Consider the following 16,822-nt stretch of genomic DNA (forward strand, 5'->3'; position numbering starts at 1 on the left):
CAAGCGATCATTTTCCAAGCGAAGACAAGATCATAGCGGGGCTGTTATACATCCAGTTTCCTACAGATGGATTTGTAGAGAACAGCACGAAAGTTTGCTGCAGACAGACTCGGAACCCTCCCTAACTTATCATGGGAGTAGGGAATGTTGTATACATACTAATCTACATAACCTAAAGTTTTGTCAGTTCTACCTCCTACACTAGATCATAACACGCTATTGGGAATCTTCCCATACACTAGGATCGCGGGGAAGCGATAAAGCAGTACCTACAGCGAGAAATACAATTGCGGTGAAGAAGTAATATATCGACCATGCATCATGCCCTTTCTGCAATGAATAAGAGAAGATCGAAGTTGCAGACGCCGGGCCGATGATTCTTGCTACCGCGACAGCCACCTGGGCAATTCCATTGGTTGCTCCGAGCGAGGCGCGATTGGGAGCAGCTGCTCTGATGAATAATACCATGCAGGCTATGGGTTCTTCTCAGTTCAACAGAGTGCAGGAAATGCTGGATTAACATACGGAAGCACATGCTCAGGATAGTCTTCAGCATAAGCTGGACGACAACACACAGCCACACCGCCATGCCTATTCCATAGGCTCGAGCCAAAGCATTGGTCACTGGGAATAAAATGACCATGGGTATGCCGGAGCTGACGCCGGTGATGTGGATAGCTCTTGCACCGAAGCAATCAATTAAACGAGTGTAGAAAAGTAGCTGAAATATTCCATGTATGGCACTTGATGCCGCAAGTAAAGTGCCGATGCGAGGAGGGTCAAGGGAAAGACCACCAAGTTCAATCGGTGTGGCATAGAAAACAGGTAAGACCGAATTGATCCCCATTTGAAACAGGCCTGTGGTGGCATAACTCGCTGTCACGCTCAACACTTTCGAGGTTAGTAAAGCACGCAGCGGAAGCGGCTTTGATTTGACTTCGTCAGGATCAACTATAACATTGCTCAATGGCTGGCGAGGTTTTTGTCCGAAGAATCCTCCTTTAATGAGCTCCCAAAGCGGTGTCTTGGTAGAAACGCTCTTGTAACCACTCTTAGTGTGATCCAGAGATGAGTTTTCAGCATTGCGCTCACCTCTTTAAGACGGATATACGTGACTAGCCAAATTGTCAATATAAAAAATGCCGAAATAGAGCACGGCAGGAGATATGGGTAGGTTTTCAGGAGTTCAGATCGCCCAAAAATGTCAGGGAATCTGTCTGCCGGTCGGGAGAGTGATCCTCCAATGAGTGGTCTAAATGCCGTCAACCTCAAGTGCGAAAGATAATGTACGGTATACCTACCCAACTGCGCCTGCGATCGTCCCCGGGATTGGTAGATAACTGCATGCCTTGGGCATATTGGTTGCGTCAGTGATATCCATCAGCATGCTCTTGGCCATACTATCGCTCGCATCGAATGCTCCGCAGACAACACGACTGGTCGAGAACGTCATGAATTGATGGTCGCACTGGCAGCTACTATTTTGAACACACTGACCTGACCACCAGAGCGAAGAAGGTCTTCGACAGCCCAAACGAAAACATCGATATTGAGATTGCTAATAGAGCTGTCAGTATTACAGGCTTCCGCCCGATGTGGTCGGACAGTTGACTCCAATAAAAAATAGTCAGGGTATGAGCTGCATAGTATGATGATTGCTAAAGAGAATAGTATCATAGATGAACGAAAGGGCAAAAACGATGAAGACATGCTTACAAGGATGCCGGCATAGTGACCGACCTGGGATTCGTCTCCGTGAGTGACTCCAATGTCTCTAATGAGCTTGACAAAGCCCAGTTGTGGTTAGCTAGTATAAGTCCAAGCAAACACAATATTCTCACTTGAGGAATAAACGGGGCAAGGGTCCGAGAAGAAAGAAGTTCTGGCATCTCCAAGAGTAGTAGAATCCAAATTTGATCCCATGGAAGAGGTGTCTTGGCCATTGGCTGCTCTGGTCGTTGCAGAAGAGGTGTCTCCTCATCATTCTGCTGCGCATTCATGGTGGTGTGAGGGAATAAAAGATGCAGTTCGTTATACTACGTGAAGTCATTCCAATGAGGCGGTTGCTGACCGGCTTGTTGGCTAGCTAATCGATAAGGCCTACAACGGCAGGTGACAAGAACTTGATCAGTTGAGATAGAATCAGTCACACGGCACCTCCTATTATGTAACACCCGGGTATAGCCGTAACATCGTTTATCACTAGTGGTAGCTTTATCATCGTAGCAGTGTCAAGGCTGCGAGTTTTCTTTGGTTAATGAAATTTTCTGATTTGCGCTGTAAATGCGGTCAGATCTTCAGCCTAGGTCATGTCATATTTTCCAACAAAGCCTGATGTACTGTGTCCCATAATTGCATCTTTGAACACTAATAAGTTGGCAGAAGAGACTGGCCGTGGTGCAGCGTACTAGGGGTTAAATTCATACCGCACATACAACACTAGACTACATACTGTCCAGCATAGCCTAGGCCCCGCCCCAACCAAGGATAAAAAGGGGTTAAATTTCCACTTCAAGTCTGCTTTCACACGAAACATTATTATTCCCACGCTTCCAGCCTCCCCTACTGAATCAACCTCGGCACGCCCACCGGTATCACCACCGTCTCCAAATCCTCAAGAAAACGTCAAGATGGTGAGTCTCGCTGCCAATTCGACGTCCGATAGGTCTTGGTCCATGCATGCTAGCTCCCTGGGTGAAAAAATGGGATAGAATTGGATGGTTGATGGGTGGATGGAGATGATTTGTGTTGGATGACATTTGTGTCAGTGGGAGTGGTGGACGTTATTTCGCGTGTCTGGCTGGTACACACACTACTTCGTATTTGCTGACGCCCTTTTTATTCTCTAGACGAAAGGTTCGTTTGGTTTCGATTCGATTGTTGGGGATTGGATTTGACGAATGGCTTTTGATCTTGGATCTTCTTGCTGTTGATTAGGTACTTCGTCCTTTGGGTGCGTAGTGTTTTCCCGTCGATCTGGAGTATCTCTCTCATGCGGTTTGATTTGAATCGTGCAGTAAGCGACACACCAAGTCCCACACGCTCTGCCGGCGCTGTGGTCGTCGTGCGTTCCACAGGCAACACAAGAGTGCGTTCCTACACACCTCTTTGCGAGACAGCATCTGACCTTGCATTGCTCGCCCCTGTCCTGTCATCACGCCCTCCATCCCGATCTACGCTGAACAACCCGTTATTGTCATAAACCAGCCTGTGCCCAGTGCGGCTACCCTGCAGCAAAGTTACGCTCGTATGAATGGGGCCAAAAAGCTAAGCGTAGAAAGACCACCGGTACCGGGCGCATGCGCACGCTCAAGGACGTATCGAGGAGATTCAAGAACGGATTCAGGTGCGTTCCATCCATGCCATGCCCATCCCAGCCAACATATTAATTATATGATGTGTGGACTTTTGCAATACAGAGAAAACACTGTCGCGAAGAAGCGTGTCAGGCCATCCGCGGAGGCATGAGCATGAGCGGAAACTTGCATATGCCGATGTCGTGTTTGCATGTTGTTTTACATACTTGAGAATTTTTAGCCTATGCTGCTCGCATCATTTTCTACGCACGCACAGAATACATGATTCATGCCATGCCTCCTTGTTGAGCGGAGGAACTGAGTGACGATACTGAAGGTCAATTGGTGTCTCCTTTGTCTGATGCCTACGATTCATCAATTGACGCCCAGTGGTCTCTTCTAACTCACTCATCCGAAATGTACTCGTTCATTCCCTTGTATTGATAGCTCTACATTGACTAAGCCGCGCAATAATCCGCAATTAACTATTTATCATGTGTAGTCCCCGTTCCAGCCGATGGGTATCTTCAACGCATGTACAATGAACGAATGATGAAGACCGAAATAATAAAAAAGCAAAATACCGATAAATACTTCTCGCTCGGTCTCCCGTCTGCGGTGCATCCACCGCTACTGCCCACAACACGACGCCCCCCGGGAATTCCTCTTCCTCTTCCCATCCTCCAATCCTAACTTAACCGTATTCCCATCACTCTCATCCCTCACGTGAAACGTCCTCGCTTCCACAGCCTCTTCATACTCCCACTTCTTCACCACGCGCACCGCGATATACTCAAATGCGTCGCTTACACCCGTTCCGGTCTTTGCGGATGTGAAGAAGAGCTTTGGGCCTGTGTCTGGTGGGTCCGGGAGGCTGGAGGGTAGGGGAAGGTCTGGGTCTGGGTCTGGGTCTAGTTGGGGTGGGGTGGGCGGTGTAGGTGGACGTTGGCCCCTCGTGAATAAACTCGGCGTGATAGTAAGTGCAGACGAAGAAGACGTAGTAGTAGTCGTAGTAGTCGTACTAGACAAACTCGTCATTCTCCTCACTCGTGCTGGTGATTCCGGTTGGGACCCTGGAAGCGGAGACGACCGTGCGCTTGTATATACATCAGAGAGGGAAGAAGAGGGTGTATGGAAAGAGGTTACGCCGGAGCGGAAGGTTCCGTATAGAAATGTGTTCGCGTGGGATGTACTTGAGGGGGAACGGGATTTTGAGGGTTTGCGATGGTTTTGGATATCTATTCGCGCAGAGGGGGCGAGGAGGGATGGGTCGGCATCGGCATCGTATTCGTATTCGTGCTCGTGTTCGGGAATGATGTCTTCGTCTTCCCCTGAAACGAAGTCTTCCACCACGATTTCTCCCTCCTCGCGCTCTACAGGCTCTGGTTCAGAGATAGGCACAAGGTCCTGCACGAATTTCTTCGCTTCCTCCGCAGTGACGCCCATCCCAGGCTGTAAGAGATCCATCTTATTCCCAACGACCACACAACAAAAGTTATCAACCTCTTCATCACTAATCGGTGCTCGGTGCTTAAACTCCTCCCACCATTTCGTGAGCGCGTGCATAGTCTCGGGTGCACTGACGTCGAACATGAGTAAGACGGCGTCTGCACCGCGGAAGAACGCGGAGGAGAGGGAGGAGAAGCGTTCTTGGCCTGCGGTATCCTATCGTATGCGTGAGCGAATGGAAGGTATAAAGGGAGCTCGAACCAGACCTACCCATATTTGAAGGGATATGGCCTCGGTTGGTTTTTTTGGGTCAGGAAGAGATTTGGTTATGAAATCTGCACCGATTGTTGCGCGGTAACCGGTGGAAAACCGACCTGATATGTACTGCGCAGCGGTAGATAATAAGTAGTGCTCGAGATAATGTCGAAATGCGGAATACTGACCTGACCACGCAAAGAAGTCTTGCCTACGCCCGAAGCACCGATGACAACGAGCTTGATAGTTCGCATTGCTCCCCGTGTACTGCTCGTCGTTGAGCATTAATGATCTATAACGTTCGGCGGCCAATTGCGCCATATGGTACTCTCTTCTAAGTTCACCGGCACCGGTCGTTCTCACTCAACGCAAAACCAAACAAGTACAAACCCTGGACATCATGAACGAGTCAACGCCTCCAGTGTTCAACGACGTACCCTTCAACCAGTGGACCAACTTGAACGTTCGGACATTCATGAGACTGATATGACTGCTCAACTGAATAATGTTGTCAACCCTTGATATATTTCAAGAACAAGGTACGTGCAACATAACGTAAGAACGTAATGACAAGACCTCGAAAACCTCGTTAGCTCTGACTTACCCGAGTAGTAGGAACAGCGACGGAAAAAGTCTCTTGACCATAAACAGGAGGCGCTCGCCGACGCCAACGCTAACAACGACTCGTCCGCACTGTAACGTCCCCTAGACTCAATTCGGGTTGTTCATTACCCAACATCCAAGCTCCATCTGCACTGATGGAACTCCACCCGTCCGCCACTTTCGCTGCCCTCGTTCCTCTCCGGTGATCGAGAGTGTGCTTTTGAGCCTACGCTGTGTATGACCACCATCGTCTTTCCCCACCAAAGCTCGCCTTCCCTCCGCCAAACTCATCCTACATCATCCCACAGATAACGCCAGACACGCCGTCATCGAGTGATTCAACATTGATATTTTCGACCTCAACTATATCTCCGAGATCGTACCGCTCGTATGTTATCGGTATCACCATTGTCAGATATTTCAAAAGACAAACCTATGCCGGTATTACCACCATCTTGCACTTGTAAATGACAACAATCACTTAGACGTGTTGTCCGCTTCGGGATCCTTCGTTGAATTTGGAGCCGCATGGAGACATGTCTCCTTCATTTTTTTGCTTGTGATTTTTCTTCTTATCATATCTCCTCATCTTGTACGTCGTCTTCCTTAAATCGCCTTCCGTCTCGTGCCATCTACCAAGCAGAATAAGGCTAAACAGACACTCCATTGTGACTAGGCAAATGCAGGAAGTGGCAGGAGCGCCTCGCCGGGAGGTCACGCCCTGGCGCGGGCCCGCGGGGGCACGAGTCAACGTGAGGTTTTGAGGCGCAGAGGTAACGCCAGGCTTCATTTGGTCGGGCATGGTGGGCAGTAGGACACACGTGATTGCAAGGTGCTTGACTTTCTAGCCACCGCTCAGGTGGACACGATATTCCGGCGAGCTACATTACCCGGCACCTGCACTAAGAGCTGGTGCTGGAGGTCTTGACAAATGCCAAACGGAGGTAATGCACGTTCCTCGTTCTTAATATTTGGAAGCCGAAGTACTTACTTCGGAACGGTAACAGGGCACCCGGTGCCCCTATGTGCGAGGAAGTCGGCACTTTGCTGCAACTTAAGCTTATCACGTAGGGACCATATACGTACGTCTGTAGTCGTGCTGCCCTATAAAACCATCACTTTACCATAGCCCTTCGACTCTCAATCGTCGCCAGCATGTCCCAGCTCCAATCGAATGCCGCAGAGCACCTGATCAAAGCCAATGAGAGGTGGGCACGAGACGTAATCAAACACGATCCCAATTTCTTCAAGGACTCTGCTACTTATCCCCAAAGGCCCAAGGTGTGCTCCATGCCTCATCGCACGCTCCTACGTTAGCTGTCTTCTTACTGCCATTTAGGTTCTTTGGATTGGCTGCTCTGACTCGCGAGTGCCGGCCTCTGTCGTCACAGCGTCCATGCCTGGCGATATCTTTACACACACAAACATCGCAAAGTACCCACCATTCATTCAATTCTGAGAAGTACATCATACTCACTACCCCTACAGCCAATTCCACAGCTTTGACGACAACGCTAACTCCGTCTTATCCTTTGCTGTCGACCCGGTCGGCGTCAAACACGGTCAGTCTCTTGTTCTTCTTGTGATAATGTTTCGATTGTCCCTCTAACAGGTTTAAAATTTTAACAGTCGTCCTCGTCGGCCACAGCGTCTGTGGAGGTGCCCAAGCAGCGATACAGGCTGCTGAAGAAGGGCCCGTAGAGCCCCACGACCCACTCACGCGTTGGTTGGTCCCCCTCATTCAACTCGTTCGAACCCTCGACCTCCACGGGTTGCCTGAGAATGAGGCGGTGGACAAGGTCGTTGAAGCCAACATCCTCAAGCAGGTTGAAAACATTTGCCTCTCGGAGCCCATTGTCACCGCGTGGGCAACCGGGAATAATGTCTCTGTGCACGGATGGGTGTATGATCTCGCTACGGGACGCATCAGAGAGCTTGTCGTGCGATCCCTTCCGTGTGCTAATTTATAGATACGTTGAAGATGTAACTGATCAATATGTACAACTTTATATCACGTTGCTTTCCACATGTTCATTTGAAATGCGGCACTGCCAGAGCCTGCAAGAGTGTTCCGTTGTACGTAAGTGGATGGGTAGATATTTATAGATAGTGGTGATAAGGACATCGTTCAGTCGGACTATAGTAAATTCAGGCTCAGCGATAGGACAAGGGCCCGAGGAAGTCCAGGCCTAGTAGGTACTGTCAGGCTCAGGCACTATTCACTCGCCACCACTGGCACAAACAACGCGTCAACACACTAGTACATGACTTCAACTTGAAGTTGTTCGTGACCATGCATATAATGTTAAGCCTTAACAAAACTCGCTACATATATCCATCAGGTCGAATCCAACGCGAGAGATCAGTCTGGGGACTTCAAACCTGTACTCATTACAGCCGTACTCACAGCGTGAAGTATCCCAGTCACTCCACTCTCACTACTATGAACCCTGGCCACACCGACTCGTCCTTCTTCTGTGTCAGCAAACTAACGGAATAACGTTTCGCCTAAGCAATCAAGAAACAATACGGACCTCCCTGGCGGCAGACTTTCTCACCTTACTACGGGGAAGAAAGCTCAGGCTTTTCCTAAGCACACGATATACACTCCAAACCGATTATAGGATGAATATTTTCCTGCGAGCGAGTTTGAAAGACAATCGAGCTACCCAAATTTATAAAGGCTTCACTCCTTGCATCAATTGTACACTCAACACCCTCCAACGATCGCTACTGCTTACATCTAACCACAATGAAGCTCACTTTATCTTTCGTTTGTGTTACCATTGCTTTGCTGCAGATGACGGCGGCATCTCCGGTTGTCAAAGGCGAGGCTTCAGTGCTAGCCCCATCTTGTCGTGCACTACTTACCTGGTTGATGACATAGATGTAGAGAAGCGCACGATAAAGTGGTTCCCGTGTATGCTCTGGCACGCTCATCCTATCTGCACCATATCTAATGTCAAAACTATTCAGATCTTGTTGCTGAGGACCCCTCTGATGCCGAGGTCCCCCCCAATAAGGCATTCACAAGTATGTCTCGGCGTGTTTCCATTGTTTACATATTGTCTGACGAGATGTGCATTGTGGCACAGACATCGCCGCCGAGAAATCCCGTGATGTTGTGGACCCCCCCAAGAAAGCATTCTCATGTATGTCTCGGCGTGTTTGCGCTATCCACATCTTGTTTAATGAGATGCACGTTGTGGTACAGACATTGTTGCGGAGGAATCCCGTGATGTTGACCTCCCCAAGAAGGATTCCCCCAAGAACGGTCCCCCCAAGATGGAATCCCCTGATATCGAGGGCCTCCCCAAGGAGGACCCTCTCAAGAAGGCTCTCTAACGTGGTATGTCTTGAGCATCATCTTGGAGTTTCGACTCTTTTCAAACTATTAGCGCAGCTACAACCTAAGGTCAGAAGCTCGAGGTTGTCTCTATCTTGGACAACCTGTCTTTTTTACGGTGCAAATTAGACAGTTATGATCGATGTAGATATATCGCACAATCATCTGATCACAAGAACCAATTGATCTCCATTGATCCTTAAGTCTCCAAGTGTCGAGCACAGCACTAGCACTCATCCTTCTGTGTCGCTATCTGCAAAAGCGTGTTTATGTGCCTCCCTGACTCGGAGGGATGGCATTTCCATTCCATGCTTATACAAATTCCTGTAATTGTGCTGGGAAACCGGCGACATAGTTACTGATACCATAGCATGAAGGGTGACACTCATAATAAACCAACTGCTTATCAGTATTAAAGATACCCGGGCTGGGGAACATAGTGAACAAAAACCCTATCCAGTCTCGAATCTCGATATTCCATCTTATTGGCATACAAGCGGTGACCGGTGCCGGTGACCTTCAGTTGTTGCTTTATTACAAAGGCAGACTTTTGTACACTATATTGCACCAATTTCTCTTCGTTTCCTCTTGAAACCCAACGGCTTTTGACACGGGTCATATGGTTGCCTAATGAGCAAAAGGATCTGTTCTGAAATCGAGATCTGTGCGAGAGTGAAACCTTGGCAACCTTTGACAGTAGTCTCAAAGGAATCTGTTTGCGTTTCACTGTCAAACAGGAGCAGTAAAGATGAGAATACAGCCAACTCACACAGTTCATAATGTACATCAGAACAAGGAAGGCAACTCAAAAATCCAACTTGAACTTGCGGACAAGCCTCTTCTCCACTACCTGCCTGTTCTGTTTATCGTATTCAGGAAGCACGGGACTATCGCTGCTGCTGTTAGAGGCACCATAGTGGGAACTGTTGTCAGCATTGAGCAAGGGGTCCGGTGATCTGACATATTCCTATGGAGCATCACTATATCAGTCTAACCTCGAGACACCCACCGCATCTACATAGGCCTGCGAAAACCAAACAAGGCCAAATCTTTGGCCGGACTTGGGCTTGTTTTAATATTATTACAGCCCTTGAATAAACGTGTTCGAACGCGTCCAAATACTGAACGCAAATAGTAAGATTATCATCTAACTGATCCATTGTGATGAACGTTAGTCCAGGACTGAACTTTTCCATCACCAGTACTGCAGCGGCAACGCAAGTGGGATGCGTGTGCCAAGGCAGCCTCGTGTCTGGGGCGTCTAATGAGGCACGAGTTGGGCACGAGGCAGAGAAAGATTGATGAATATTGTAATTCAAATCCGCAATAAGAACGCCCAGTTCACGAACTTCTGCAACCTAGTGCCATACGCTTGCAATCCTTCGACCAAGTCTACCTCGATTGTACCCCATAAGATCGACCTCCAATCAAATGGCGTCGCTCGCTCCAAGCACCACGCCAGTTCGAGTGTTTGAAGATCATGAAAGGCGTATAAACGCAGTTGCAGTTTTACCTGATCAACGGCGCATGGTCACAAGCTCGGAAGATAATACACTTCGTCTGTGGGACTTGAAGGAAGGTGCTGTGTTGAAGAAAATGGTGGGGCATCATGCCAATGTGAAAGCATTGGCGGTATCACAAGATGGGCAATTAATAGCAAGCGGTGATCTGGACGGAGAGCTCAATGCTTGGCATGGAGACACTGGAGATTCTCTCACCCCAACTATCCAAGCTCACGAAAATATCTATTCCCTGGATTTTTCTCCAGACGGCTCAATGCTAGCAAGTGGTTCATGGGACGACACGACCAAGCTGTGGAACACAACCACGTGGCAACCTTCAGGAGCACCAATCAGTTGTGGTGCAGATGTCAACTGCGTTCGGTATTCGCCATCCGGTAAACTGCTTGCCATTGCGACAGACCTCGATATCCAGATTTATAAATTACTAGGCAAGCGTGACTGCGTCGCGAAGTTCGAGGGTCACGCAGCGTTCAACTCATTCAACTATTCTCTCGCCTGGACGCCCGATGCTACATGCCTTCTCTCAGCAGGCACTACCATACGGGCGTGGGATTCATCGACCTGGGAGCAGGTTGGTCATCCATGGAGAGGTCATACCGATGCTATCAACTCCATTGTCGTCAATGCATCTGGCACGCTCCTTGCATCTGCATCTAGTGATAAATCTGTACGCTTCTGGCGGCTCTCGGATCGGCCAATGATGCACTCCAGCAAAGTGCGGTGCGTCGCCTTCTCCGTAGATGGCAAGCATATCCTCAGCGGAGGTGATGATCTCAAGATCTCAGAGTGGAAACTACCCAAGGGACTGTCACTGGTAAGTGCCCGGTTATTTCTTATCCTCAGTCTCATCTCACAGATGTGATAAAAAGACTCAAGGCTCTGGTTTCAAGGCATGTATCTACCTTTGACTCTTGTCGTACAACGCGAACATACTTCACGCAGATCCTTGTTATCAACGCGGCAGCCCGCAATGCATGTATAACTGGGGACCTGCCTGCTGCTATACAGTTGTTCACACAGCAAATCGACGCCGATCCCAACAACTTTGATTCATATGCCAATCGTTCATTCGTCATGGCGAGACAGCTTGCCTGGAAGGACGCGCTCCAGGATGCAACCAAGGTAAGATACACCGATCCATCTCGCCCCACTTAATATGGGCTAACCTGGATGGTGACATACTAGTCGGTCAGCATCGAGCCCTCCTTGATCGGCCATATCTCCAAGGGCCTCTCCCTATGCGGAAACCAGCAGGTGCACGATGCGATGGCAGAATTTGACCTTGCGTTCGCGTTCACGAACGCAGACCCAAAGACGACCCATTTCCTTTTCTTGATCAAGGTAAGTGATTTTTGAATCATACTCTACGCTTCGTCATGGTTTTTCAGGCCATCGCATTGTTCAATACCAATCCCTGCGAAAAGACCGTGCTGCCTATCCAAGAGCTAGCTGCTCGTCCCAATGCCGATCCTCTCGCTTGTCGTGTTGTGGAAGTGAGTATGATACATTCCGTTAATACCATGTTCGTGTGCTCACTGAATTTCCTGCGCTTCGCATACTAGGCGTATATGCGAGTTCAGCTTGGGACCATTGCCATGGATGGCGCGCTTCACAGTGATGCTGCCGGCCACTTTACTGCCGCAGTCAACGCTGGCGCTTTCTTTTCAAAATTGGACATCCATTATATGTGCGAGGACTTTGTTGTGGTACGTTGAATGATGCGACAATCTGATCCATGCTCAACTGCGTGCTTGTGCAGCTTTTCGGCTGGGACCTCAAGTCCTTGTGGCAAACCGCAAACCAACAACGCTGTCACGCACTCGTTCGGGCAGGTAAAGTTGGGGCTACCCTCGAAGCATATCGATATATGTTGGACATGAGTGATGAACCCACGAAGGCCATCTTCCGTGCTTGGGTTCCTGGCAAGTCTTCTGCGTGCCACTCATGCTACAATTCTCACTTATGTGTCTCTCAGCTCTCGATGAAGAAATGCCCACAAAGGCGTTGCCCTCGTAACGAGTACCCTTCTGATTTGTACCCGGAACTACTTATTACATTTTGTGCTATATCACAACACGCAAGTAGACCCAAGACCATGGAGTATTCCCTACGGACTTGATAGTATGCGACCACTTCCGAGCCAGTATAGTGATGTTTGGACAACTCGCTGTCAAGCGTTTCAAAGTTGACACAATCCGCTACTTGTTTATGGTTGTTGCCGATGATGCTAGTAATCGAACAAAGCTGACGGATAGACATGGATATCACGACACCCCATATTGCCATGCAGTTTGAGAGGTACAGCGATGGCCTCGTCATGCGATCTAAGAACATGTTGCTGTTGAATTCTCGGATGGGCCACAGCAGGATGACGTGCCGATACATACGAAGGAGCTTGCGTCAACAAATACCCGACGTAAAAGATGCTCATGAGCGTGTTAAACTGATTCCCTGTCATACCAAGGTCCTCCTCGAAACCACGCAGCCTTGCAGCACTATTTCAACCGAGCGGTAATTGGACCACACTATTCCAATCGCGAGTTCGTACGTACGCTGCATTTAGTGCTGCCGCGGTTCGGTCCAGAACCATGGTTCGAACCGGACTTTTGGTCCGGTTCTCCGCGGTTCGGTCCACGGTTCTCACATCAGCCAGAACCGGACCGGAAAACGGTTCTCAGTTCTAGGTCTTCCCAAACGGTCCTGTTCTGGTTCGGCAAGGCTGAACCATTCCGAACCGTTATCGACTTCGACTTCGCTTTGACTTCGCTCAGCGCATGCTTCCAAACAAGCACCTTCAGTCTCTTTTCAATCTCCCACCTTCGATGCAGTTCCCAATATCCTTCGGCTCAGGCGACACTGCAAACGGGCTGCTTTCAGCCAGTTTTTCACATTCAATGCTCTCTTCACCATGAATGACGTGACCTTGATTGTGAGTACTAATTCTATCCTCGTTCGAGCTCGAGCCATGCTGATCCAAGTTGTTTCCCACCGTTCGCAGTCTGTGAGTGTGTCGATCCTTGTTTGAGCTCGAGCCATGCTGATCTAAGTCGTTGCCCACCATTTGCAGTCTGTGAGTGTGTCGGTCCTCATTCAAGCTCGAGCCATGCTGATCCAAGTCGTTGCCCACCGTTCGCAGTCTGTGAGTGTGTCGGTCCTCGTTCGAGCTCGAGCCATGGTTCACCTCTCGTGCCAGCCCAACTTCCAGTACCCTCTCACTTCCTTTGGCACCCTCTCGCTACCTCTGGAGCCCTCCCACCATCAAGTTGACAAGTTCAGCGCCCTCTCGCTACCTTCAGCATCCTCCCGCTTAGCGCATCCAATGCCACCAGCACCATGCGCAAACACCCAACACACACCAGCAAGTGCTGGTGTGGCGCAAACGCTCGCGGACGACACCAGGACGCTGAAGATGAATAAAGGACGAGAGGAGGAGGGAAAGAGGAGAGGAGAGAGAAAAGGAGAGCACACGCAGCACATGTAGACTCGACTCTAGATGGGGGGTTCTCTCAGCTGCAAAGGTGCGTCATGGTGTTTTATTGTTTCGGTGTCTCATAAATTCATTGTTTGTATATGGTACCCACGCTCGCCACCATCTTCGACCCATGCTCATGATCGCCATCCTTCACTGCCGCTATCCTATTTCTGGTTGTGTCAACCCCTCGTTATCGCAATTGCTCTCCTGATACCTCTCGTGCATGGTAATTGGGGGAGCAACCATGTTATTAGATTAGTTACTCAACATGTAGACTACTTAGTACTATGTCAATGTTTTTTGCGTGCTCTTACAGTTTTTTGTTTTTTTTTGTTTGGTTTGGGTTCGAACCCCAAAAAAACCGAACCGGACCATAGAGAACGGTTCTCTATGGTCCGGTTCTGGGTTTGGACATTTTGCAGAACCGAACCGATGGTCCGGTTCTTGGTTCTCATCTAAGACCCTCTGAACCGGACCGAACCGGACCACGGCAGCACTAGGCCTGCATTAGTGCGGTCCATCTATGCAAGAAATTAATGCAATAGCAGAAACACTAGATACACCGACTCACACAGTTCATGATGTACATCAGAACAAGGAAGGCAACTCGAAGGTCTAACCTGCGGAGAAGCCTCTTCTCCACTACCTGCCTGTTCTGTTCATCGTATCCGGGAAGCGCAGGACTATCGCTGCTGCTGTTAGAGGCACCATAGTGGGAACTGTTGCCAGCACTGAGCAAGGGGTGATCTGACATTCCTATGGAGCATCTCTGACAGTATCAAGTACGTCGGACAACGTACCTAGCAACAAGTGATCATGTGATGATGCTTACGTCCAAAAACGTCCCGACGACGTTTTGATCGGCCCAATGTGCATCAAGATTCTGCAGTTACCTCAAGTAAACGTGCACTGCTTGTAGGGATTGTAATACGCAGCCCAAGGTATCTGTTCGCACTTTTATTTTTCTTATCTACTTGCTTACCAAATTTGTACACCATGCAACGTGGCACTTTTTCCTCGAGTGGTGATGTCACTCAAGGAAAAAGTGCCACGTTTTTCATCATGTGACTGCGGGGTGATCTAGGCAAGTCCAAATCTTTGACTTTAACTTCGACTTTCATCATGGACGAGTAAATGCCTCCACCGCCAGATATCGACGCATACCCACCTCCACCCCCACCATCAGCACCAACAGGCACACCAACAGATTTATTGAAAGGCGTGGTCGGGAAAAAGGTCTATCAATGTAGAGAGGGGCGTTCAGTCTTTGCAATGGTGCTGAGGTGTGCAGAGGTACACGACATCGGATCTTGGCTTTGAACGTGTGCAGAAGAGGGGACAAAGGCGGATAAGACTTGGTACATCCAGTCAAATTAGCGGCGGATTGAAGTCCTCGTCGCATGGGGTGAGCTGCCGTTCAACTTGAAGCGCCAGAACTTCTTCGAGATCTAGCTCACATACAAGTAAGGTGCACGAATTTCCATCACATTTTTCTTGCATTATCGGTGCTTCGTTGTTTGAATTGATGGTCTCAGACATGAAGATGAGCACCGATGTAGGCAGCGCCTAACACTTCATATATTGTATCAGCCACAGGAGACACATGTGGATTCATATATGGAATAGAAATACTTGTCCCGGGTAAGTCTTGTAGCGTCAAGGTATCTGCGCCAAAGATATTGATATAAAACTTTTCATATATTGTGCTGCTGGGCTTCCGTCCCATTGTCTTTACTCCAATTTTCTCTGTAGATTGATGAGGTGGACCCATGGGATGGAAGTCCATTCCTAACATTCATCAGGTGCTGGTATGGCGGCAGGGACGAGCGAACATTGCTCAAACCCGGTTCTGGACCCAAGCACGAGGACTCGGAAGTGTCATAGTTTTTCAGATGAAACATATCATCGAATCGGTTTTCCAAGCCTTGGAAAGGGAACAGAAGAAGGTGATCAAGTGCTTTAGCGAGAACGATATCATTCTCGAGTACGATGCGCTAGTTGTGTAATCCATTGTGGGGAAAACGAACCTTGAACAAATGATACACGAAGAAAAAGCATATGACTGATGGCCGAATCGTAGCTAGTACGGTAATATTGAGTATTAATTTGAGCACGCATCCGCCGATACAGGCTTTTTTTTGAGTGTCACGGATGGAGACTGGAAGTATAAGACTGTTACAAGACATGATCAAGACAGGAGAACGAGGAAAGAAGATCGCGCGGCGGAGCCATAATTAGATCCGGCCCTTTGAACCAGACTTAGGCTTGTTCATGACTGCCTCGAGGCCCGTCAGGCGTGCCATTAATGGTTTTATACAAATGATGTTGGTTTGGCATATTTTACCTCTTTCCACTGTTTATCGCAAATCACGATGACTCCGAGGAAAGGCAACTCATTGAAGGGTTCAACTCAAGAAAATCACACATCTAGTCAAGCAACAGCTACTGGAAGCTCGGTATGTAGCTTACGAGGATCACTTAGTTGACTTCACTCCACTCCAAAACTGATATTGACATATCCTTCATCTAGCATCGACCCTGTAGCCCAATCGGTCAGTTTATAAAGAAGCTCAAGGAAAAGGCGAAAAAGTTGAAGTCGGTGAGTCCACGAGAATGCATAACGAGCGTCCTGGAATGCGACTAAGATTGCAACAAGCGCTCGAGGGATTCCCTTAGCCCTGCTCCCCTAAGTGATGAACATGCTTTATCGACCCCGAACACCGAGGGAAGTTCTCATACTTGCCTTTTAGTCTCTGTCCTCTCTAAATTTTGGTGTTCGTGCACATTTAGGCCGCTCCATCTGTTGTAGAAGGGGAAGCTGATACTGAATCGGCACTTCGGGGTGCACAGGAGGATGTAAAGCACATTCATCCACTTT

The 16,822-nt window shown here is 48.8% G+C and overlaps 6 protein-coding genes across 6 annotated transcripts; 4 read left to right on the forward strand and 2 right to left on the reverse strand.

The window, feature by feature from the left end:
- Nucleotides 1-216: 216 nt before the first annotated feature.
- On the reverse strand, nucleotides 217-2,000 carry HD556DRAFT_1243701 (major facilitator superfamily domain-containing protein; the record flags this gene model as incomplete). The annotated part of the gene is made up of 7 exons (XM_041298400.1): nucleotides 217-473; nucleotides 526-1,039; nucleotides 1,093-1,252; nucleotides 1,302-1,436; nucleotides 1,498-1,658; nucleotides 1,717-1,782; nucleotides 1,842-2,000. 7 exons carry the CDS (start codon nucleotides 1,998-2,000, stop codon nucleotides 217-219), a joined length of 1,452 nt encoding a protein of 483 aa, XP_041156586.1.
- A 476-nt stretch (nucleotides 2,001-2,476) lies between these two features.
- Nucleotides 2,477-3,712, forward strand: HD556DRAFT_1397348 (ribosomal protein L37e-domain-containing protein). Its single transcript, XM_041303724.1, has 6 exons — nucleotides 2,477-2,633; nucleotides 2,850-2,856; nucleotides 2,938-2,953; nucleotides 3,018-3,088; nucleotides 3,208-3,346; nucleotides 3,420-3,712. The coding sequence occupies exons 1-6, from the start codon at nucleotides 2,631-2,633 to the stop codon at nucleotides 3,466-3,468; spliced, it is 285 nt and encodes a 94-aa protein (XP_041156587.1). The 5' UTR covers nucleotides 2,477-2,630; the 3' UTR covers nucleotides 3,469-3,712.
- A 214-nt stretch (nucleotides 3,713-3,926) lies between these two features.
- Nucleotides 3,927-5,254, reverse strand: HD556DRAFT_1243614 (P-loop containing nucleoside triphosphate hydrolase protein; the record flags this gene model as incomplete). The annotated part of the gene is made up of 3 exons (XM_041298394.1): nucleotides 3,927-4,961; nucleotides 5,016-5,129; nucleotides 5,189-5,254. 3 exons carry the CDS (start codon nucleotides 5,252-5,254, stop codon nucleotides 3,927-3,929), a joined length of 1,215 nt encoding a protein of 404 aa, XP_041156588.1.
- A 1,504-nt stretch (nucleotides 5,255-6,758) lies between these two features.
- Nucleotides 6,759-8,948, forward strand: HD556DRAFT_1446933 (carbonic anhydrase; the record flags this gene model as incomplete). Its single annotated transcript, XM_041307175.1, has 8 exons — nucleotides 6,759-6,884; nucleotides 6,943-7,037; nucleotides 7,092-7,165; nucleotides 7,233-7,559; nucleotides 8,491-8,523; nucleotides 8,580-8,636; nucleotides 8,699-8,755; nucleotides 8,818-8,948. 8 exons carry the CDS (start codon nucleotides 6,759-6,761, stop codon nucleotides 8,946-8,948), a joined length of 900 nt encoding a protein of 299 aa, XP_041156589.1.
- A 1,022-nt stretch (nucleotides 8,949-9,970) lies between these two features.
- HD556DRAFT_776709 (WD40-repeat-containing domain protein) lies at nucleotides 9,971-12,398 on the forward strand. Its single transcript, XM_041311602.1, has 10 exons — nucleotides 9,971-10,083; nucleotides 10,130-10,259; nucleotides 10,312-10,846; nucleotides 10,901-11,286; nucleotides 11,342-11,362; nucleotides 11,415-11,594; nucleotides 11,658-11,813; nucleotides 11,861-11,965; nucleotides 12,035-12,159; nucleotides 12,232-12,398. The coding sequence occupies exons 2-10, from the start codon at nucleotides 10,251-10,253 to the stop codon at nucleotides 12,350-12,352; spliced, it is 1,638 nt and encodes a 545-aa protein (XP_041156590.1). The 5' UTR covers nucleotides 9,971-10,083; nucleotides 10,130-10,250; the 3' UTR covers nucleotides 12,353-12,398.
- An 815-nt stretch (nucleotides 12,399-13,213) lies between these two features.
- On the forward strand, nucleotides 13,214-13,990 carry HD556DRAFT_1397384 (uncharacterized protein). Its single transcript, XM_041303725.1, has 3 exons — nucleotides 13,214-13,401; nucleotides 13,540-13,611; nucleotides 13,666-13,990. Exons 1-3 carry the CDS (start codon nucleotides 13,381-13,383, stop codon nucleotides 13,951-13,953), a joined length of 381 nt encoding a protein of 126 aa, XP_041156591.1. The 5' UTR covers nucleotides 13,214-13,380; the 3' UTR covers nucleotides 13,954-13,990.
- Nucleotides 13,991-16,822: the final 2,832 nt, after the last annotated feature.

This window comes from Suillus plorans, assembly GCF_016647745.1.
Source record: "Suillus plorans strain S12 chromosome Unknown HD556scaffold_58, whole genome shotgun sequence".
Taxonomy (NCBI): domain Eukaryota; kingdom Fungi; phylum Basidiomycota; class Agaricomycetes; order Boletales; family Suillaceae; genus Suillus; species Suillus plorans.